The sequence below is a fragment of the Cyprinodon tularosa genome, unplaced genomic scaffold (genome assembly GCF_016077235.1).
Source record: "Cyprinodon tularosa strain WSP-4 unplaced genomic scaffold, ASM1607723v1 ctg109, whole genome shotgun sequence".
Lineage (NCBI taxonomy): Eukaryota > Metazoa > Chordata > Actinopteri > Cyprinodontiformes > Cyprinodontidae > Cyprinodon > Cyprinodon tularosa.
The window spans coordinates 127,159-151,262 of record NW_024037882.1 but is presented as its reverse complement, the minus strand read 5'-3'; the positions used below and the strand labels follow the sequence as shown (position 1 = coordinate 151,262).

The 24,104-nt window shown below is 38.6% G+C and overlaps 1 protein-coding gene across 50 annotated transcripts in view; it reads right to left on the bottom strand.

Moving 5' to 3' along the window:
* The window catches only part of camk2b1 (calcium/calmodulin-dependent protein kinase (CaM kinase) II beta 1), a 92,035-nt gene that overhangs the window by 15,841 nt on the left and 52,090 nt on the right, over positions 1–24,104 (bottom strand). For 6 of the 50 annotated variants that reach the window (XM_038292929.1, XM_038293256.1, XM_038292858.1 and 3 more), the window contains 6 exons: positions 22,130–22,225; positions 16,417–16,451; positions 14,669–14,701; positions 9,718–9,786; positions 5,671–5,715; positions 340–388 (listed from right to left, as the gene is read on the bottom strand). In XM_038292929.1, the coding sequence (XP_038148857.1) occupies positions 340–388; positions 5,671–5,715; positions 9,718–9,786; positions 14,669–14,701; positions 16,417–16,451; positions 22,130–22,225 (327 nt within the window). Of the gene's footprint in view, positions 1–339; positions 389–5,670; positions 5,716–9,717; positions 9,787–14,668; positions 14,702–16,416; positions 16,455–22,129; positions 22,226–24,104 lie in introns of all 50 variants that reach the window. The other 44 variants (XM_038293132.1, XM_038292866.1, XM_038293088.1 and 41 more) reach the window with 18 other exon arrangements.

Genomic DNA, 24,104 nt, shown 5'->3' with positions numbered 1-24,104 from the left:
TTTTCAGAGAAAGTAATCACCAAGTAACCAGTTTCACAGAGACTTTCTTTACCAAAAAGTGTCAGAAACAAAAGCCTATTTTTCTTAAGGAAAGGGTAAATCTAAAAATAGCTTCCAGTCAAGAAAACAAAAGCATTTTCTTCTTATTTCTTCTGCATTTTAAAACATTGAGTCTGTCTGATGTGATATCCATTACCTAAGCCTGCAGATAAACAAGAGGCTGCCTTTACAAACTGCTTTATGGAGACATCAAATATGGCTTGAAAGATATCCTACAGTTTTATTGTTTTTCAACAGCAGTAAACAGATTTCTTCTGATTGGTGTCTTTGTAGCCTTACCTTTCACATCCTCATCTTCCACAGTGGTGTTGCTGCTATCTGATGATTCCTGGAGATGGAAACAAACCAAACAATCATGTTTTGCTTTAGCACAGCAGGGGATTCAGATTATGCAGGGAACAGATGAAGAAGCACATCACGAGAGGGGTAAACAAGGTAAATCAGCACAGGCGGAACACCAGCCAGTAGGGGGCACACCCTATCATGCTGTATCATGTTTCCAAAAACAACAACATCTGACAACATTTTACACATAGACACAAATCATTGAGAAATCCTTTAGTGGAAACCCAAGAAACCACACATTAGTCAGAACCATCGATAAACTGAGCAGTCAGACTAAATCTGCCTGACTTTTAAACTTTAACACTTCAGGCTTACATCTAGATTTTTAGCGTTTTTTTTCTTTCAGGAACTTTAAAACCATTCACCAGAGGAGCCTTTTCCACCTTTAACAAAAAAAAAAAAAAATCAAAACAGAAGCAGAAAAGCCTTTTACAGGAAGATCGACCGTATTCCTGGGCAGAGCAGCACAGCTCAGATATATTTATCCACCTGTCTGCCTCTCTGTCACTCCTTTCGCCAGAGGAGGAGTTTCTGATTTTCAATTAGCAGATTAATTGTGTCTAAATTCCCCTGCACGTAGAGAGGTGCAGAGAGACTGGATGACCTGATTAGTGAGTGTACACGTGCAACAGCAGCTTCAAAAGCACTAATGTGCTTTTTTATAGCTCTTTAAAGAGCAGCTGGTGACCTAAGCAGAGAGGAAAAGAGCAAGGAGGAAGTTGAACTGCATTTCTGTTCCTAATATGAGGGGGAGAACACTAACATTTAATAAGCTCTTAATATCTGATCCCACTTTTCTTTGTATCTTTGCACATTTTGTCATTTTTTTTTACATGCATATTTATAATACAGTTTATCAGCCATCTAATCAGTTAGCGTATTAGGATCCTGAGATGTTGAACTGATAATAACATTAATAAATAACTATACTTTTGGTCTGAAAGGTCCCGAACTGCAAAGATCAACTGAATGAGTTGATCTACCTGAAACAAGATTGGTGTAAAATGATATGGGTTTAAATATACACTATATTGCCAAAAGTATTTGCTCACCCATCCAAATTATTGGAATCAGGTGTTCCAATCACTTCCATGGCCACAGGTGTATAAATTCAAGCACCTAGGCATGCAGACTGTTTTTACAAACATTTGTGAAAGAATGGGTCGCTCTCAGGAGCTCAGTGAATTCCAGCGTGGAACTGTGATAGGATGCCACCTGTGCAACAAATCCAGTCGTGAAATTTCCTCGCTCCTAAATATTCCACAGTCAACTGTCAGCTGTATTATAAGAAAATGGAAGTGTTTGGGAACGACAGCAACTCAGCCACGAAGTGGTAGGCCACGTAAACTGACGGAGCGGGGTCAGCGGATGCTGACGCGCATAGTGCGAAGAGGTCGCCAACTTTCTGCAGAGTCAATCACTACAGACCTCCAAACTTCATGTGGCCTTCAGATTAGCTCAAGAACAGTGCGCAGAGAGCTTCATGGAATGGGTTTCCATGGTCGAGCAGCTGCATCCAAGCCATACATCACCAAGTGCAATGCAAAGCGTCGGATGCGGTGGTGTAAAGCACGCCGCCACTGGACTCTAGAGCAGTGGAGACGCGTTCTCTGGAGTGAAGAATCGCGCTTCTCCATCTGGCAATCTGATGGACGGGTCTGGGTTTGGCGGTTGCCAGGAGAACGGTACTTGTCTGACTGCATTGTGCCAAGTGTAAAGTTTGGTGGAGGGGGGATTATGGTGTGGGGTTGTTTTTCAGGAGCTGGGCTTGGCCCCTTAGTTCCAGTGAAAGGAACTCTGAATGCTTCAGCATACCAAGACATTTTGGACAATTCCATGCTCCCAACTTTGTGGGAACAGTTTGGAGCTGGCCCCTTCCTCTTCCAACATGACTGTGCACCAGTGCACAAAGCAAGGTCCATAAAGACATGGATGACAGAGTCTGGTGTGGATGAACTTGACTGGCCTGCACAGAGTCCTGACCTCAACCCGATAGAACACCTTTGGGATGAATTAGAGCGGAGACTGAGAGCCAGGCCTTCTCGTCCAACATCAGTGTGCGACCTCACAAATGCGCTTCTGGAAGAATGGTCAAAAATTCCCATAAACACACTCCTAAACCTTGTGGACAGCCTTCCCAGAAGAGTTGAAGCTGTTCTAGCTGCAAAGGGTGGACCGACGTCATATTGAACCCTATGGATTAGGAACGGGATGTCACTTAAGCTCATATGTGAGTCAAGGCAGGTGAGCAAATACTTTTGGCAATATAGTGTATATTGAATATATTTGTTGTCGACTAATAACAAATCTAAAAAAAAAGCTTGTTAAAACACACCAGAAAACTCAATCATTGATTGAAAGAATTGTTTCTGCAAACTCATGCAAAATTTGCCAGTACATACTATGCAAAAAAAATGTACTATTTACATCAGCAGATCTACAAATCTACAAACTTATTTACCAGCATTCCAGCCCTTTCATTTTAAACAACTTAAGAAATGAAAAATTGGTTGGTATAAAAAAAAAGGCTTAGAGATCAGAAAATCTGTAAAGGTTTTGCTCTTTAATGTTATATCTAATTGCTAATTTAACTACTAGATCTAATCATTTGCTCTTCCTCTGATGGATGACTTTTTAACCAAGATGCATCATCTAATTAACCGAATATGACTGCATTATAACTGGACTGAAAGCTGTAGCTGTAATCTGAGTAAAGAGCTGGACTAATCTGAACACAATATGGACCAAAGTGCACTCTAGAGAAAAGGATATATATGAGCCATTTTTCTTTTAAAGTATTTTCAAATAACTTTTAATTGGAATCTGTGATTAAAAAGACTAAATGAATAATTTTTTTTTTCTCCAAACTATTTCATTTGTGAGATTCTATTTCTCACAAATAAATTCATGCTGAGGAAATCATTTAAAATATTTCACTATTTGAAATATCAATTTTCAGATAAAAGTATTTTCTATCATCTCCAAGGTGAATATTTTGTTGTCGGCAGCTTTACAAAAGACATCTGAACATTTTGCCACAAAATGCTGTAATTAGGATCAATTTGGACACAATATTTTTGTTGGTAGAAACTGTTGCATTGGGACTAAACGTATAAAATATATCTCTTATTCTAAATCATGATGCACTGAGATTTCCAGATTACAAATCAATAATGAACTTATGCAAAGCTATCAGATCGACCAAACACCTCCACAATCAGGTTTTAGGTTCTTTTTTATGTTACTTTTTGTTTTATTTGCAGCTGCAGGTTTACAATTTGATAAATAATAACTGCTCTTCTCCACATTTACAAAAAATAAAAGAATAAACATCAGTCCATATTTGTTCCAAATAAAAACAGGTCCACCTGAACTGGTGTAATCGTTATCCAGAAGTTACTTAAGGTAAAGAATTAGATTTTAAAAGTTAATCTATATCTACTTTTCTCCAAACACAGAGGGAAGTATTTCAAGTTTTTGTAACAGTATATTTTCCCCATTATGTCTGTGGAGACAGAAGGAGAACACAAGTTGATTTTACTGTTGGTGAGCATATACACTAGAGAGTCATGTTATTTGAATAGTATTGATCCAATAAGCTTTATCATGTCCAAAGGCAGGCAAACTGTCTACCAGGAAATGTTAGATGGCCTTGTTCGTCCCAAATGTGAGAGTCTAGCAGTGACTCCCTACACTGTCTAGTAACAATAGCTGCTTTAATAAGTGTGGTATCAAATTGGCCATTAAGCTATGGGGTAAATTCAAGAAGAAAATGAGAGACAACCGAGCCAAGGATACATATGGGTGGTAGCAACCTTGGCTCATTAATATCTACAGCCAGAGAACACTGATGCATAAAACATGCAAAAACGCACTGATTAAGTACTTAGAGCATATATAGACAACCTTTCTTAATAATTTTTTTTCATTAGTCAGTTATTTTCTGAGAGATGACATTTAGTGTTCTAATTATTTGCCATTAAGCAAAAAAAAAAAAAAAAAAAAAATTTGTTAAATAAATACTTTAGATACAGTTGGTATGGAAAGTATTCAGACTCCATTACCGGTACATTTTTCACCATTTCTTTCATTTCAGCCATTTAAGAAACCCACAAAGGTCATTTTATTTCTTATTTATGCACACTCAGCGTTCCATCTTGACTGAAAAAAAAAACAAAAAATTAAGAAATTTGTGCTCGGACACAGTAAAGAGGAACTCTTCCTAGTCCTGGACGGCCAGGTCTAAGAAGAGTTCTGGTCGTCCCAAACTTCTTCCATTTTACGACTATGTAGCCCACTGTGTTCTTAGGAACCTTGACTGCTGCAGAAATCCTTTTATAACCTTGGACAGGTCTGAGCTTTGTCACAATTCCATCTCTGTGCTTCTTGGGCAGCTCCTTTGTCCTCATGATTCTCATTTGCTCTGACATGCACTTCTTCTTCCTTTTCTTTTCTATTATGGCAGCTCACAAGCAGCTTTAAGGTGCCTCCGACATGCACTGTGAGCTGTAAGGTCTTATATAGACAGGTGTATGCCTTTCCTGATCAAGTCCAACCAGTTTAATTAAACACCCCAATGCAGGAACGTATCCATCTCAAGGAGGATCAGAAGAAAAGGACAGCATGTGAGATAAATAAGAGTGTCACAACAAAGGGTCTGAATACTTCTGACCAATTGATATTTCAGTTTTTATTTTTTCATTTTTAATAAATTTCTCAAGATGGGGTGTTGAGTGTACATTAATGAGAATTAAAATGAACTTTTTTGATTTAAGCAAATGGCTACAATTTAAAATTTAGAGGGGTCTGAATACTTTCTGTACCCACTGTACATTACCATGTGTGTAATAATGATATAAATAAACACTCATTGAACTGGAGTACAGAAATACGTCTTTTAATCTAATTCTATTACATTTTTATGCACCTGTATGCAAGGAACATGTCTATTATAAACAATGAATAAGCAGAACTTCTTTAAAAAGGCGATTACAAGAGCAGGTCTTTCTGCCGTTTAATTGTTGACCTCAAAAACTGGCTCGTAACAAATATACATGCAGAGGTAACGCACATTTGTTAGCCTACTTAAAACGATATCTGAGGAGTTCAACATGTCACAAACACATGAATACAACACCACACGCCACGCATTGTTACTCTCACATGGATGTTGGGAAAATGTAGTAAGGATAGAAGGAAAAGGAAGAGGAGCAGAATGAGAGAAAGGGATGAGGGGTAAGAACGGGATGTGGGAATGAAGAATACCTTTGTCCCGTCCACCGGATTATGGATGACAGTTGTCTGAGGTTCCTAGAAGAGTATAGGGGGGAAGTTGGAAGAAGATGGAGGAAAAGTGACAGAGAAAGAAAGAACAGAATTTGAAGTAAAATGCAGAAAGAAATGGACAGAGTAAAGAAAAAGAAGAGACAAGAATGTTGGATGAACAGAAAGTGCTTGGAAACACTGATGGGAGAGATGGGGGTAGAACCCTCCAACAAAGCGACAGAGTGGGTGGATTAGCTGAAAACTGTAATTTGGAGTCAGCTCAGTTTCTTGCAGACAAGCAACCAAAGAACAGTGACACTAATCCAACCAAATAGTGTAAAATTAACACATCAAACAAATTCTTTCCCTCAAAGAAGAACTATGCCAAAAAAGAAAGCAGATGTCCTCACAACACACCAACTGTGTTCTTTTAAACCCAAACTTAGCCTGACTCTGCTGTATGGGAGCAATATCTTATTTCTGGACAAGCCACCTGTGCATGACTGATTTTGAAGTACCCTACATGCTCTCAGAAGCACAAACACTGAATCATGTGGATTGCAAATAAATAAAATCAGAAGAATCTGCCAGCTGATATATGATGCATAAAGTTTACTATGATTGATGGTTGGCAAATCCTGCACAAAAACATGAACGAACTCTCAGGATAAAAAGAGGTCAAGCTCTTCTACGATCCAGTATAGACTGAGATGATAAACCATCCCTTCAATGAGTCGTGTCTTTACTGAGACAAGATGCTACAACTTGAACCCCATTGTACCATTATAAACAGTAATTTAGCATCTTTATGTAATGATCTAACACTTGAATCCAGAGCTTTGTCCATGGCACCTTTCAAACACCGTTTCTGACTTTTGTGACCTCCAGTGCAACACTTTCTCTTCATATTTCTGCAGTCTCTGATCCCTGATAACTCAAGTTGACATACAGTAAATCAGTTCCCATCAGCACGCTCCATATTCTCAACAGCACTTCTCTCCCTGCAGGAAGTGACACCTCTGTGATGACCAATCATTAGCTGTCTCTCTATATCTCTCTGATGCTCCCGTTGTTGCCTTGGCAACTGTCTCCTAGGGAAACAGGCACTGAAGGAAACTCAGATGATGATGTATGAGAACAAAGCACCTGGGGTGTGCACATCAGGTGGGTGTGACTGCTGATGGTGAAAGCGAGCAGCATTGACTTCACTTTGGTTCAATTAAACAGATATACTGTATTTTAGTGTGATTGGAGAGTTAATAACCAGAATTAGTTTGAAGATATTCCTGTATTTTCTAATTCCTTTATTTAAGACAACAGCTTACAAGTCAGATGATTATGGTTATGGAATTGAAGGCAGTCTGCTTATGGGCTATAAGGAATAAGTTAGCACAGCTAAAAATTAAACACTAATGGCAGCATAAAATGGATCCCAGCCACCCTCGATTCCCTTCAAGGATCATTGAATCTGGCTGTTCCACAAACAGCTTCAATGCACATTAAAAAGGGTCCTTAGCACATACATGTAAATTTTCCATTAACCACTCTTCACATGAGCCAAACAGTGCATAAGTGAACTTTACAACCTCAGTCATGAGGAACACACTGTAGGCATGCCTGGTTTAGAAGCACGCTCATTTAGCTGCACGTGTCGCTTTTTACTCCATGGAGTTGAAGGTGTAATAGATTATTATTACATGCTCAGCTGTGATACATGTCACAGTTAGTGAGATCATGAGAGTGGCATCTGCAGCTACATTTACACCCATTTATAACTGTGGTCCCAGGGTATGAGTGAATATACAGAGGAAAGGATGTATGGTAGATCTCAAAAGTATAGAGAGAAGATTTTTCTATAAGTAGAGTTTTAATACATATCTATAATGCAAACAATTTTTGGTGTGATTTGCGAGAACTTAATTTTGCAAAATATTCTGTTCTCTCAGGCTTGTAGGGCAGGCAAGGCAAACTGCTTTTTAACATTTCAAAGAAAACTGATTGATGCATGTTTATAATTTCCATTTTAAAGGAAGCTGTATTTATAATCCGACAGTTTCACATGAATATTTAATCTGACATTGGTATAGAAAAAACTAAACATGAAAACCAAATGCTGACATACATTACTCAGGAAAACAAAGTTTTTGCGTGGTTTTGAAAAAAGAAAACAAATGCTTGTTCTAGCATTCCAAAAAGGTGAAAAAAACAACAACTTTGTTTCCAAGTTTGAAGACGTTTCGCTTCCCATCCAGGAAGCTATTTCAATTTTAAAATGTCAGAAATAGCATTGAGTTGCTTTATACAGTAGCCAAACAAAGCATTTTTTGCTTACACAACATGCAAATTGAAACGGAGGAATGGGTCCACCCCTTTGGAACGGGGAGAATTAAGTTCTCCCAAATCACACCAACATGTGCATGTTGTCTAAGCAAAAACAAGGCTTTGTTGGGCTACTGTATAAAGCAACTCAACGTTATTTCAGACATTTCGAATTGAAAAAGATTCCAGGATGGGAAGTGAAACATCTTCAAACTCTTCAAAGAGTCAAGGAGTTTGTTTTTTTAACCTTTTTGGAATGACTAAGACCAGGATGACTGATGATCTTCACCAACTATTCCTAGCATAGATAAAAAAAAAAAATGCAACTTCTTCACTTTATATTTTTAGGTTTGTTCTTTATTCAAATTACACATTATCCCTGGCTGTAGCTACAGTAATTGTATTTCAACCTGTTTATTCTCCCTCTATAAAGTAGAGCAGTTGAGAATATGTATCCCAGTAACCAAAGTCTGTCAGAAGGAACTGAACATATTTTTTCTCATAGGTTTTTAAAACTATAATAACCAGGCATGGGATAGTAAATGCTAAAAATGTAGGTTGTAAAAAGTCTGTATTAAAACTGATTAAAGTTTCCCTCCTAATGTTCATTTTTTAAGCTATATTAATAATATACCAGGGAAAGTACTACAATAGCTTGAGTTTTAACTAAATCTATTTTTCTACAACTTACTATTTAAGATGGCTGTGACTCCAAATATGATGACGTTGCTTTTGAATAGTAAAACTCAATTTATTCCCTCTCAAGATAAGGAAATCCAAAAGTACTTCCCCAAAGCCAATAATGCATGAAAATAAAGCAGATGTAGAAAGATATGTTTTGAACTGGCTGTTAAAAGAGACAACAGTGCATTGATCTTGGGTCCAAAGGAAGTGAGTTCTGGATTCAGGCTTTGCTTTGGCTCCATCTTAGCATGAAGAAGCCAGGGACCTACCCAGGACACTATAGGGAGAAACTTTCCCTGACATGACCATGTTTCTGTCCATGGAAATCTCTCTGAAGTCAGTATAAGAATCTATCTGCCACCAAATATTGAGATTCATGGAAAAGTTTTTTTTTAACATACATGACTTAATATTATTCTACTTTTCAAGATCTTTTTTAGGATACTTAAACTGCTAGATGATCGGACCATTAAGGGAGATTAGGTTTGGGTTGAAAATGGTTGCTTATGATTAGCATTTTGGAAACTTCAAAGAAAAAGCTAAGTTTTTGTTGCACTTCTATATATTCCTCCAAGCATATAAACACACATGCTCCCATTTCAACCTTTCAAATTTGATGCCAACAGAACTGATCGTCTGAGGTGTTATTAGAGTGAAATGCATGAACCTTTGGGCTCACACGCCGGGGAGCAGTTCTCCAAAAAGACGAATTAGTTAAATCACAGTGACAGTCCCTGCAGGCGGTCGGCGTCCGATTCTTTTTAGAAACAAAGACGGGTCAAATGTCATCCCGACACAGAACCAACCTGGCTGCAAGTCACACAGCATCCCCACCTGTCACAGGGAAATATCTCCTGACACTACCTGCTGATTTAAAACCTAACCAGCGGCTGTGGCCAACACAGAACTCACCAAAGATTACCAACGACTGACGGATGCACAGAGAAGTTAACACAAACGAGTAGCAGTAGGGGGGAAGACACAGAGATTTTAAGGCACAAATATCACAAACACACAAGTGAAGGGAGGAAGGGAGGTAAATACCAGAGCAGGTAAAGGGATGTTTCCTTTGGGACTGGTGACTATGCTGTTTTTGGTGCTGTTTGTCTGGGGCTGTGCAGGAAATGAGAGGAAAAGGGAGGAGACACAACAGAGAGTGTTAACAACAGTAAGAGGGTCTGTCCATGCAGGTGTGTGCGTGTGTTCATTGCAGTAGTATGAACAGACTCCAAGAAATTTTGGAGTCTGCTTTTGGGAATTAGACATACTTCATATTCAGCTTAATCAATATCTCACTTTTTGAGGCTTTTTTAAAGCTGCTGCCTTTTCACCTCTTTTTTAGGTAAATAAGAGACTGGATTGAATTTTGGAAGTCATTTTTTTTCCTGTTTGTTTCAAACTTTTAAACAAAAAGGTTTTAATAACCAACCAGTTCTTTAGTGCACTTTTTTGGTGCAGATTTGGGATATATGACTTCATTGATAATTGGCTTTGGTAAATGCATAATGGTATATAAGAAGAATAAGTTTAAACTGGATCCTTAAGCTCTTTGCTTACAGGAATCGTTCATAAAGACACAAATGTTCCAATTCATTTAACTGAACCTTTGCAAAAATACCACAGATACAAAACAAAAAGCTAGACAGCTTGATTTAACCTTCATCAAAGGGATTACAAAGGAGCTACTTGCTAAAAACCTGTTAAAGGACAACGTGAAATGTTTCTTATGTCCTTTAACATCATGCTTTTTCTTACATGCATCTGGATGAAACCGTGCACCTGTCTCTCTATAGGCTTAAAGTCATGTATGCTGGTGTTTCCAAATAGTTTTTTATTTGGTGGGTATGTTAGTTAATAAAAAAATGCATGGTAAAAGCCAGTGAAAAAGCAGCAGAGCTGGAAATCAGATTATAGGAAGAACTACAAAGAGCCTGGGAAAGAAGTGACCAAGCCAGTTAAAATAGATTAGCATAAATTTGGGCTCCTTGGAAGACAGATAAGTCAAAAAAACTGGAACAGCATAATGCTATTTAATCCAATATCTATACCACAAATGATCCATTACTAGACAAAGGTCCTTCATACCATGAGCTATCTGTAAAAAACTGCATTAACTCAAATATGCCCTAGTTACATTTATCTTGGAGTGAATTTTAAGGATCTTTTTAAGTCTGCAGATTTTGATAATACATATAATCCTCAATGTGATTTTTTTCCCCTGGAAACTCTAAATAAAAGGTTGAACTTGTCTACACCTTTCATGTGAGATTGAGCAGATGCCATAAAATATTTGGGCTTTAACCCTCTCCAGGCAGATGTTGCAGATTTGCAACAGCTAAATTCCACTAAGCTAATTACTCCACATCCATATTTTAAGAGCTTTTGTTACTCAGAAGTACAACAGAAGGACTTAGTTGTGCATTTGCAGCAAACAGTTTCTCTCCAGCTCACCAGATAGCACTGCTGACTCACTTTCAACATGGCTGAGTCCTTGGTGTCACTGAAACAGATTTTCTAAGCATCGATTTCATGTAAGTATCACTAAAAATTCCAATATTTTGAAATCAATACTACATAAGATGTATCATGAATGTGTATAGATATCACACATGCCAATTAGTAGATTTTATCCCCTCTGGGTTTTTCGAGGCATCTCGATTTCGATGTTGTGGATTTGCAACATGTGCCCAAACATGTACCAGTGGATGCTACATGCTTTATCTACTAGTTTGCCTATATTTTGAGTAACAGTTTAACATAAACTGCCTTCTCAAGAGGTTTTGAGATGTCGGTGGAGAAAACGTTTGTGAAAAAGTTGTCTCTAATTTTGCGAGATAAATTTTTTTTTTTCGAATTTTGTTTTGTTAAAATTTAGTTTGAGACATTCAAATAAAGTTAACGTTCATATCAGATTCAGTCTTCAGTGTTAATTTACCACTCCGGGCCACTGTTGAAAATCTGTAACATCCCAGAATTCATTGCATGTGAAGGTCTCTCTAAAACAAAGTCTGAATTGTATATTACTAACCCATATGATCATTTTCTCCAAATATCAGATTTTTCCTGCAACTACAACTTAATTTGAGCCTGAGAGGGTTAAAAAACTAATTTTCCAAAAGTGCTAATAAATTGGAGGATGTTGCACGTTTCAGTTATCAGATTTATTCTAAAAGGTTTATTTAAGCTTATTTTCTAATGTCCATATAAAGAACTGGAACATAATCATATGTGAATGACCTCACAAGCATATCAAGATAAAAATAGCTGCATATCATATACAGTGTGGAGTCCAGAAAGTAAGAGGCTGCTACCGGGATAAACAGTGCAGATTATCTTTAATGTTATTCGTCAAAACACATCTGTTTATTGTAAGATGTGACATAGTGGGGGTGAGTGGTACTGGAGGAGATCATCTCATGGCCACCAATGATGCCCCCCCCCCTTTTTGGACTTGAATATCTGTTTTTAAAGCAAAAGATTAAATGCTGTTTAGAAAACGGCACATCAAAGGGGAGCCAGTCCTTTAGAGATCGGACTGATCATAGCGGTTTGGCTTCGAATCTCGATTAAACCTTTTCGGAAAAAACATCGACTGGAAATTGCTAAGTGGGGCAGAATACTGGGAGTGGAAGTGAATCATCAAAGTGAGTCACTTTTAGAAAGTCGGCTCCCATTACATAAAATCTTAAACATGCAAATCTGTTCCATCTCAGCAGTCCCAACTCATCGGTGTGAGGTCAAACGGGGTCACCGGTTGCTTAATGCCAAGGACTGTGTGATGTGGGAGTGAAGATTTTTGAAAAGGGAGAGAAAATCGTCAACTTGATTTAAAAAAGAAGGAGCAGTTTTATGAACAATCAGGAAAAAAATCGTTCTTTCAAGGTGGTCCTAGTATGTAAATTGAGGGATAAAAAGAATATTGTGCCTGTGTTAATGTGGTAGATTATGGCCTCTATATACCATTGAACTAACATACGTAGAAGAGGAGAGGATAGAAGGAGAGCACAGGTCAAAGAGGCAGAAAAAAACAACAACACAAAAACACTGAACAGCCAAGATAAAAACAAAACAAATCACATGCAGTAAACTCTAATCCAACCGTTCTCAAATATGTCCTCCTCTCACACAGACTTTCAATCATCCAAGCCCATCTTCATCTGTCAACCCAGACAGGATGAACGATTTCTCTTCAAGTCAACCAAGAGCGAGGAAGTTGATCATCTCCAGTGCTTGCACCATGACAGTAGGCCAAGACCTCCTTCATGATATAAAGCCTCCTAAATTTACTTTATTCATTATTCTCATATTCCGAACAAGACCACAGTATGATTCATTGAGAAGGTAGCAAACATTGTTGTTTAAAGTATACAGGATGAGGGATAAGGATGAAATCCAGACACCTTCCATGGTTGGTTTGCTGGGAAAGGGAATGTGGTGGAAAAGTTATGGAGATGGAAAAGAGGAGAGACTGACAAGTTGGAGACTAAAATACCTTTCAGATTTACTAAAACTACTTACTTGGTTTTAAATGTTGTTTGACTCAATTTTGTTAATTAACACAGAGAGATGTTATTCCTGAAGTTGTAGCAAGTGTATGCATGTAAAAGTGCATGTATAGTTGTGCATCGATTTAATCAGTCAGTCGATCGAGGGGCTTGGATTTTCTTTTGAGGGATCAGAGGATTTTTTTCCACCAATCTGATCTACCTCTGTAAATGTTAGAAAACCACCCATTGTAAAGGTCTTCAACTCTAGTTTTTACTTGAAAGCAGTTGTTTCAGCACTGATGAATGTTTTTTTAGTAAGATAACACTGAACTATCTAATAAGTGATCTTATAGGAATTGACCGTGTTAGTTATAAAAAGAAATCTGTTTGAGTCAAAATTGTAATGGCTTTTTGTAACCGGCCAGAAACCTGTAATCGGGGCACCCTTACTTGTATACACTAGAAATCCTTGCAGTCATTTTTTTCCTTACAAGTCCAATTCAAGCTTTTATTCCTTTATTAGACACATTTCAGTTTAAACAAAGTAAAACATCAACATACATTAACAGTTTGCCTACTGTTTACAAGACTCGGGTTCTGGTTCAGAGTTAAGTTTGTAGAGTTTGAATCCAAGTCAAATCTCGATTCTTATTATGTGTTAAGAAAGTAACTGGGCCTAAAACCTTACAGTAGTAGCCATTCAAAATGTCCCCACTTTCCTTGATGGGTCCTTGGCTGGTCCCTGTCTGTTCCATCCACAATTCCTTTTTTAAACATTAATCTTTGTACTAAACTATTCTTTCGGTCATGATTTGTGGAGATTAAGATCTAAATAGAAGCACCTTCTCCATGTAAATTAGTAAAAGGGTGGAGTCAAAGTAAAAAAAAAAAGCACGCCCAGGAGAAGGAGGGGGTCACTGCAGTGGCTGGAATTGGCTGCCATTCGGCTGGCGTTTGACTGGGAAGGGCCATTTTGAATGGCTGCTAATGTAAGTGCAAGTCTAGGCCAAGTCATGGGTCTCTACAATAGTAATACAAAAGTCTTTGCACCATTTAAGCAGGATTTTGAGTCCAAGTCTCAGATAGTAGTTCTGTCTATGTTATGTACGTCCTTTTTATATTTTAAGTATCTCTGAATTTGTATTTTTAAATCTTGATTTAAAACTTTTTATTTTAGAACCTGGTGCTTCATCTTGGAATAAATTAGTGAAGTACAATGATTGGGTTTAGTTGGGGGTTAATCCTAAACCGTCAACTAATCAAAATGCATCCAAAGGATTATCTTTTGGGACAATTTGCTTACAAAAGAGAGAACCTGCTGCCACCCAGAAGCACTGTTTAGAACTACATTAGCTATTTCACTAAATGGTAGACTTTAAACTAGAATTTTGGCAAAGCACCAATACCTGCTGTCAAAGGAGAAAGAGGTGGATAAATTAAAGGGAAGTTGATGGAGAAGTATGATCAAAAAAGGAGTGATGGCTCAAATGAGTAACTGGCATGCTCACCATGTACTGCACAGTCGAGCTGGACTTGCGTTTCTGTCCTCAGGCAATTGAAGGGATGAATTTATTGATGGTTGTGAAGATGATAGATAAAAAGAAGAGGTTGGGAGAACATAAAATGAGCAATGATACCGACTGAAGAACAAAAACATAACTTCTGCCCAAAAAAAGGAAATGGGATTCATGAAGAGGAAACGTCTTTAGAGGAGTCTGACTTTAAAGTTAAAGCAAAAGAATGCTGGTGCAAGAAAGAATAAAAGAAAGGAGAGACATCAGGGAAAAGGGAGGAAGTTTGCCAGTCAAGGCGGCAAAAGCAAAAATGCAACACTCTCTTAACAGCAGTAGGAGCAACAAGAAAGAAGATGGCACCATAAACTTTATAATTAAAAATTATTCATATTCGATATAAGCTGAAGCTTTTTTTGTCATTTCATAAAAAAAATATTGTTTGGATAAAAGATTGACCCTGGTTAAAATGATGAATGATTTAGCTTTAACTGAGCTAGTTTACACCACGGAGCCTAAAGGTGGTGGCTAACTAGTGCCAAAGAGAAAGCGCCTGCATACACTGGACAGGTGCTACAGCTGAGAAGCGTCAGGTGCCTTTACACATTAATGAGCCAGGAGGGAGCAAGAAAGGAGAGTGGCAAAGGATAAGAGGAGGCCGCAATAACATGAGGAAACGAGGAAGAAGGAAGGAAGGAAGGAGAATCAAGACTAGAAAGGAAAGAAAGCGGGGACATTAGCAAATGAAGAGGACGGCTTTAGAAATGCTTCGGGGTGAGTGTGTAGGGAGTCTGTTGCTAAGCGATGAGTGCGCCGCAGTGGAAGTAAGAGTCTATTTCTGTCGTTTGAGTTTCCAGGGTCCAGACTGGCAGCTATTCCTGGAACCGGAGTCACATTCCCTGGTGAAACGAACGAGCATTGGAGGAAAAGGAGGGAAGGAGCATTCTCTCATACCCACCCACACTTACACCGACACCCATGCTTACACACTCACCATGTGGAGGCGTGCCTTCACCCACATGTTCACGTTTCTTATGGGCAAACTGGACGTATGTGACAAACACACACCTGAACATACCTGTACAAATTGCACTATAGCGCATAAATGAACAGTATGTTCCATGCTTCACATCATGCATGCAGACGCAGCGATGGGAGCTGTGTGTGGGATGTGTTACTGCCAAGCATCTCCGTGAGCGTGGGATGGCGAGAGATCTTCATTTAAGAATGAGCGGGACTGTGGGGTTAATGACCAGATGGGGTGAGGAGGAAAAGGAAGCAACTAAAAAATAGGAGGAAGAGGCCAAGATGGTGGAATGAGAGGGGGATGAAGCTTTGCAATGAGGAGGGCTAACAGATGGTATATTCAATAAAGAAGATCCAGATAAAGGTGGATCAAAATAAAGGGGGCCTTTAGACGAACTTACTACTGGAAGCTTGTGGGCAGAAAAGCAACATTCAGGCTAATGCAGGAGCAGAGACAACAGATGTGTATCTAGACCAGAGCTTTTTTTAAAGATTAACAATTTATTTAAAACTGCCTGACTTGGGAATTCACAAGCACTCGTTTAGATGCACAAACGTGAACAACTATCACAAGACAATAAAGCAGTTTTTGAGCAAAATAAATGTTCCAAAAGAGAAAAATAGGCAAAGAGGTAGATAGAGGAGACAGTCTGTTGATCAAGGACAACAAAGAAGAAAAAGAGGTTTTGAAAAGTATGAGGAACACAATTAAGTCTTACCTTAACATCAGCCTTTTTGTTGAGCAAGGTCTTTGCTGCTGCAGGGACAAAAGAAAGCAAAACAAGTTGAACACTCAGTTTAACTGTATTTTCCTCCTGTCATTTACAGCAATCATCTTTAACATTCTAATCTTCATTGATATCAAAAGTAGAGCTGCACAATATACTGAATGTTAATTTTTATTGGAATATCAATTTGTTTAATAGTGCAATAGCAAAAAAAAACCTGACTGGATTCAATATTTGGCAGAGTGCTAGAGTATACCTTATGCATCATGCATTGAACACAAGTCAAGAAAGAAAAATATTGGTTGGATGGACTTTGTATTGCCCAACTTTGTTTTGGTAGCTTTTCTTCTGTTATTAAGCAGCAGTAGCCTTTGTTAGAAAGGGAAAGGCTTATTTTGATTTGGGGCCTTCTTTTACCATAAAATGACACCTTTCAGGTAAGATATTACACCTACCTTCAAATCCCAACACAGTCTTAATCTAGAGACTCATTAAGGAGTCAATTAATGCCTGTAGATGTTGGCTTCTTTGCTTCTATTGTCAAGTTAAAGATGTCAGGGGTTTCATTTTGTCTTTTGCTCCAAATGATGAACTGGGATTGGTGAAATCTTCGTCTGTGGTTTTTTAAAGCCAACTTTTAAGCTACAATGTTGTTTCGTAAGTGAATAGGAAAAGTTGTTGTCAGTGAAATAAAGATGTAATCTGATGTATTGCTTTAAAGCAGAGTCCGATGTTCCCTTCAGGAGTAGAGGAAAGCTGAAACAAAGATGGCCACCACAAGCGGCAGCCATGTAAACCCGACAATAAGCCCTGCCTGTGGGGCCTTAAGGAGGATTAGTTTTTAAGTCTGCACTCTAATAAAAGGTAATGAGGGAGGGGGTGAGCAGGTAAATAATACTTTAAATGGGGCTCTCTGATGAATATTCATACTAAAAAATCCCTTGCAAAAGCAAATGGAAACAGGAAGCAGACAACCCTCTGCAAGGTATTTCTGCTATTGGCAGAGGTTGTACTCAAGAGCAGATTAAAGGATGTCTAAATGCATTGAATAAATGGTGCCCCAGAGGGGCTGGAAATCTGAGCCAGACAGGTTCGGCGACTGATTTAATGTTAGAAGATTAAAGGAACTGTTACAGTCTAGGGTATAAATGCATAAATCCAGGCTTTGTTAATGCTTGATAGTTTGACCGTTTTAGATTTCATTTCCAGATGTCGAAGAAAACCAAATAGAAGACTTCCACTTGTAATTGACGACCGTCCGTTTTTACACACCCTGCATTTAGATGTTAAAGTCATTGTTTCCAAGGTCCAGTCCTTGAGAGCTACTATCCTGAAACTTTTAAATAAATCTCTTCTCCAACACACCTGAATCAACTAAGTGACTTGTTATTAGGTCTATTTTCAGCTGAGTCATTGGTGAGGAAATTCATCAATTAGATTCAGGTGTGATGGACAATAGATGCATCTTAGAAATGCAGGTGGGTAGCTGACGAAGTCTGGACTTGGGCAGCCCTGCACAAGGCAAAGAATATAACATTTAAGGTAACCTGAAGTAAATTTCAGAGAATGAAACAAGACCTGAGAGGTTAAAGTGTCACACTTGTGTCTTCCTTACTTCCATGGATGAGGTGCTTGCTGGGACTTTTCAAGTGGCTGAGTGCAATTTCAGGTCTAATCAGATGCAATCACATCAGCATCCCGGCAGTTACGTAAAAACTCTATTTCTGGAAGTCTGGCACGTTTTCCCCATCTTTTTTATCCTTTCCTTTCCCTTCTTTCTCTGAACATCTTGTTCTCTGCTCGATTTTCTTTTTTTTCAACGTTCTTCATCTAAACATGTTCCAAAAGCAGATACATTTAAAGAGACAGACGCTTGGATTTACTTAGCATCTTTATGGGACAGGCTCTCAAGGATATGGTCACACTTTTGAAAGCAGGTATAGCTCATAGAAAGAAAAAAAAGAAGTACAGCTAGTAAATATATACAGTAACCCTGAGCACTTCTTCATATCTGCTTCAATTATCAAGTATTTCATGCTTGAAGTGATAAATAAGCAAAATATAATCCAAACAGAAGAGAAAGTGGCATGAATGCACACTATTATTGTGCTGTTCTTCCTCTGCCTGTTTCTGAAGGAGAAAAAATTAGGTCAGCAAAGAGCCAAGTTCATTCTGTCTTATTCTCTGATGGTTTGTCAGAGGAGGACAGTACATGAGAGAGGAGAGGAAAAGTAAGAAGGGAGGTGGGAAGGCAACAGTCACTGAGCTTCCAGACATTATACACATTAAAGATGCACATTTAGACTCCAAGCATGGAGAAAGGGGCGCTGAGGAAACCTTAAAACCAGAAATATACAGGAGGTTATTTGAAATCAGAGGTGTTGAAACATGGGGCGCTCCTTACCTTGCCAAAAATTACACATGAAGCGAGAGGAGAGAGGAAGAACAGATTAAAAACAAAGCTCTTACCGACAAGAATCTGTTAAAAACAGCAAGATGCATCACTGCAGGAACAGAGCAAGGATGGGCATGGATTCACATCAACAGGCCTGAACAAGCTGCCTGAGATACCTCCTCATTAAAGCACACCACATACTGAGCTCCTGCATAAAACAGCTCAAATACCACTAGATGGGGACTGCTTTTGTACATCTATGACGTACAAAAACGGAAAAGGGCCTCCAGTTAGCTGGTGAGGCAGATCACTATAAATATTTGATAGGAGCCCTGTGGAAGCTAAGGGACACGGAGAAGACCGGGGGTCCCGGTAGACCACCGATACAAGGACACAGCCAGCACTTACATCTCGTCAGCTGACAGCCAGGCCATCATGTCAGAGAGTTATTACAGTAGGTGTAAGTGGTTTTCATCGACAGAGAGGAGCTCAGAGGAAAGAAAATTACTTTTTTTTTTTTTTCAAAGAAGATGAGTCGGGAACAAGCTGGAGCTCAGATCCATGTTTTATATCACTACTAAGGCCTTTTCCATGCACTCTACAAAAACCTTAATTTGTGGAGTGCATGATGCAGATTGCCTGGTTCTTTGCTGTCTCTTCCCTTCATTAAGGACAATTCATCCTAGTGCTGCTTCTCCAGAGCCGATAACATTATCAGTGATCCCTCACACCCCCACCATGGACTGTTCTCCCTGCTGCCCTTTGGGAAGAGGCTTTGCAGCATTTGATGCCCGACCAACAGATTCTGCAACAGCTTTTCCCCCGCTGACATCAGACTGCTGAAACTGTACACTAGACTCTGCATCACACTTGCAACATCATTAATGCACTACCAACCTGTTTTTTGCTTTTTTTCCCCTGTTTTTTTCACCCCGTAAAATAGAACACAAAATAATGTTCTACTGCATTTTGCACCATATTTATTTATTTTGCACTGCACTGATATTTTCCATACCAATGCCCTGTTGCTTTAGAAATGGAAATAGTAATTTCACAGTTGTAAGCTGCTCATTCACTGTTGTATGTTGTATGCATCGAAATTTAGTTTTGTATACACTATATGTATACAAAATGACAAAGTTTGTCTAAGTTTCTTGTTAGGATTATAACAGTTTCTTTCTCATTTACAGATTATGACTGAGCAGTGCTCTGTGGGATGATGAAATCATGGGGTATAATTTTTCATAAAAAAAAAACCTCTATGCAAACTTTTTTACTAACCTGTTTTCTTTATTTCTTGGAGTTCAAAGAAACAACAAGGAAGCCTTTGAGGCCTTAAAAAAAAACTGGATTTATACTGGAATTAAATTTCACACAGACACACTTTATTTGCCAATCAGGTGACCTCTTATTCTATTTGCAATTGTTGGCATTGGTTTTCATTGGGGGTATTAGAATAAAAGAAAGACACGCTGAATATAAATGAATCCCACACTTTTTTTCTTTTGCAAAAAACCCCCAAAACATAGAAACATTTTTTTTTATTCCTTTAAAATTATGAATTACTTTGTGTATGAAATAATTCAAAGTCTGTGACTATATGTGAAACAAGTTCAAGGAATATGAATAATATTGCAAGGCACTATAGTAGACTGATATCAATGTGGACAAGGTAAGAGTAATAGTTATACGGTACATTGGGCTGACTCACAGTCTTTGTATTAAACCTTACAGACCTACAAACAATTGGCAACAACATTAAATCAAACTGTTTTTGTTCCAAAAGCCCTCTGCCTTTAAATCTGTGAATTTTACATGAACAATTGTGATATATATATTTTTCCACTGCAGACAGGGCCATTAATTCAGTCCCAAAGAAAATACAAGACCTGCCCTTGAAGTTATCTGGCTCTCAGGCTATGTTCTTCATTTTATATTGTGTTCATAAAGCTTTAGTCCCACATGCTTCCCTTTAAACGTATTTTGGCCAGTTTGAGTAAGATACAGGGTGCAATCAATTACCATTTACTCTGTCAACATTTACCAACAGTTTTATGTAGGGATGCTAATATAGAAATGACCCTGGAAAAAGAAACATTGGAAGATTCATTGACATCTACACCATTAACTGCATCTATACTGCCATAAGTCAGGTCAGACGGCAGTCATTGAACAACTTAGATAAAGTGAAGTATCAAACCAGGGTTCTAAGGATTTTGACTATGTGAGCATGCCCAGTCTTGCGTCATTTGCAGAGTTCATCATGCACCAAGGATCCCTTTAGTGCAGCAGCGCATGCACCAGTCCAGAGCCCCATGCAGCATTCACTGACAGCTCTCAGGCAGTTCCATCCTTTAAAGTTGCAGGGGTTGAACTTTCCAGTGTCATCGTTCGACAGAGAAAAGAAAGAGAGGGAAAGAAGAGTGAAGAGACCAGGTGAGATGGAGGGTCACACGGTGGGCACATGGAAACATGGAGTGAACCTGATGAGCTTATGGAGAAGAATCGGGTGTAAGGAAGATGACAATCAGAGAGATTTTACAAGGATGGGAAAAATTATGGATTTGAAATGGTGGGAATTAGACGAGATGGCAAGAAGAGATGGAGAGGAAACATAGGGACAGAAAATCAGTGTGACTGAACCAGGGCCATGCTCTGTGTATGCAGGGGGGGATGAAACAATGATGAAAGAGCAGTGATAGGCACCAAAGCCACACTATACATCTCTGACAGGAAGTGACGTGTGTTGACAGTTGTAGCTAGGCTTTCATCCATAATTTTGCGAATCTATTATATTAATGCAAAAAATAAAACAGTCACCCAAAAACTAAAACAATCATTTTCATCCATTAAAAAATATCCACATCAATGGATTAATTTAATGTAGATAATGTCTTCTGGGTAATTCACTTCTTTATACGTATATAGTCATTTTTTTCAAGATTCTTAAGAGTTCAGCATCGAACACCTAATTAAGCGATGTTACCATCCAATCCTACACTTAGCATCTTTATTCTTACTTAAGTAATGCTTACGGATTAAAAATGTTGCAGGAAAAAAGCTGGGATGAAAAAACACAATCGAGGCTAAATAATTGGATGAAAACTAAGCTAGTCCTGCTTTCGATGATATGGTGACAGATGTAGTTAGCAGTGTGGTCAGCCATCATGCTCTGATCTCCCATGCTAAGGGAGGAAAGAAATGAGAAGAGTTAGAGGGAGTTTACGATGAGGTGAGAGATAAAGAAAACCAGGTATACAGAGAGGGAGCAGAGAGGGGTGGCATGCCCTGGGAGAGCCACCATGCTACCTTGTTCCACCAGCCCTGCGGTGGTGCCGGCGGCTGCAGCCGCAGCTGCCGCAGCCGCGGTCACAGAGGCTGGAGCCGTGGTCTGCCTGCTGCCAACTGTTAAGAATCCAAAAACCCAGTAACACGTGAAGAAAAAAAGAGTTAGGCATTAAACGGGAAAGGATTAAAGAGGTGATTAACGAGTGAAAGATGAGGAAAAAGTTGACACGATATTTAAGAGGTGGTGGGTGGGTCAGCAGGAGGTCAAGGGGAAGGGTTGGGGGGGTTCCTTAATAGTACAAGTTAGGCTTTTTCATGCCTGGAAGGAATTCCATTAAATTTGGCCTTTTATCAATTGATTTGAATCATACTGTGATCAGTAAGTCAGAATTGAAACTTTTAATCTCAGAAAACCTGGTGCCGATTCATTTATGCAGCAGGAGATGGTGAGTAAAACAACACAGCTAGTTTAGTGTCTTAAAACTGACATTTTCCTTCAGAAAGTTAGCCGTCCTGCACAACACCAATCTCTCACTAGCTGTGCTGGCAGACGGCCGATCAGACTAGAAATGTTTCATGTAAACATGCCACTCAGAAAATCCTGATCAGAATCTGCAGGATCAGCATTACATTGATTTATGCCGATTAATACTAATTCTGGTACGAATATTTCAGCTAACATCCTTACATGACACATTTTCAGTCCAATCGGCCGTTTTATCACAATTATTTATTGCCATATAACAAAACAATCTGATTATATTTTGCTTTTGAGTCAGACTGTGAAATTTTGTGCACGTTAGCATAGCTAGTGAAGCTGGTTGCTCCTAGATGTTCCAGATTTTCAGATTTAAGTCAGATTTAAGTGGCTCGGATGGATTAGAGAAAATCCATAATCAGAATTTGACACTAAAATGCATTATTTGAAATGTATTGTTTTGCATGTTTCACAATCATCCATCAATTAAAAAGGAACAACTAAAATAGACGATAAAAAAAACATATCAAAGCGTATATGTCTCTTGTGAATGAAAACTTCTGTGTGACCAGTGACATTTGGTAAATACATGAATCCACGGATCAGGCAGAAGAGTCAGGAGGAAACAAGGCCAAGTAGAGGTACTGTTTGAAGTTTAACACTGCTGCATGTTTTCTTAGTAAAAGCCTTATTGTTAGTATGATGATTATAATGCAGAATTAAGCTTTATGTTTATTTTTGTTAGTGCTTACTGACTTTAGAAACTGCCGTTTTTTATTTAATGAATAAATGAATGAATGAACGTGGGCTGCATTTAATTTTCAAGGTTAATAATTTGATTTAGATATCTTTGTAAAAACTTTTTATGGTATTGGTAGAGTCCTATTACATCAACATGAGGAAAATAAATAGCATCTCCTCTGTTTGTACAGCCTCATTGTATAATGCATGACTCAGAAACGTTGCTGAAAATACAGAGGGAAAAAAAAAGTATTTCCGCTGACATTTTCTGTGATTTAATGTGCAGCAAGTCCTTTCCCTATGCTGGCTCAGATGCTTTTTAAAAAGTTTGGAGTTCTTTCTCCTTCTCTGACTCATCCACCTGATGGCCTCACACTTATAATGGAGTACCAGTTCCTATAAAGACGAAAAAGAGCGAGAAGAGGTGTTGAGTGAGGATATACACCTGGGTCAGTGTGTGTGTGTGACTGTAGGAGTCGGCAGAGTGGTTATAAAGTGGATCCTCAGACGGTTTCCAACTGGGCAGCTTACAGAGTCAGAAAGCCCACTGTGAATCATGTTTACTGAAGCAGCGTGTCAGCATCGGCACATGGACGCGCACACAGAACACACACATACCACACAGACACAGACCTTTAATGACTCATTTTAAATGACAATCAAACATTAGCAGGAACGTTCCAGAGCAGTTCGCACCACGGAGGAGTACATTTTTTAAACTTTTTATCAAGATTCCTGCTGGTTTGATGGTTTTAAATGGTCGGTCCTTCTAGATCT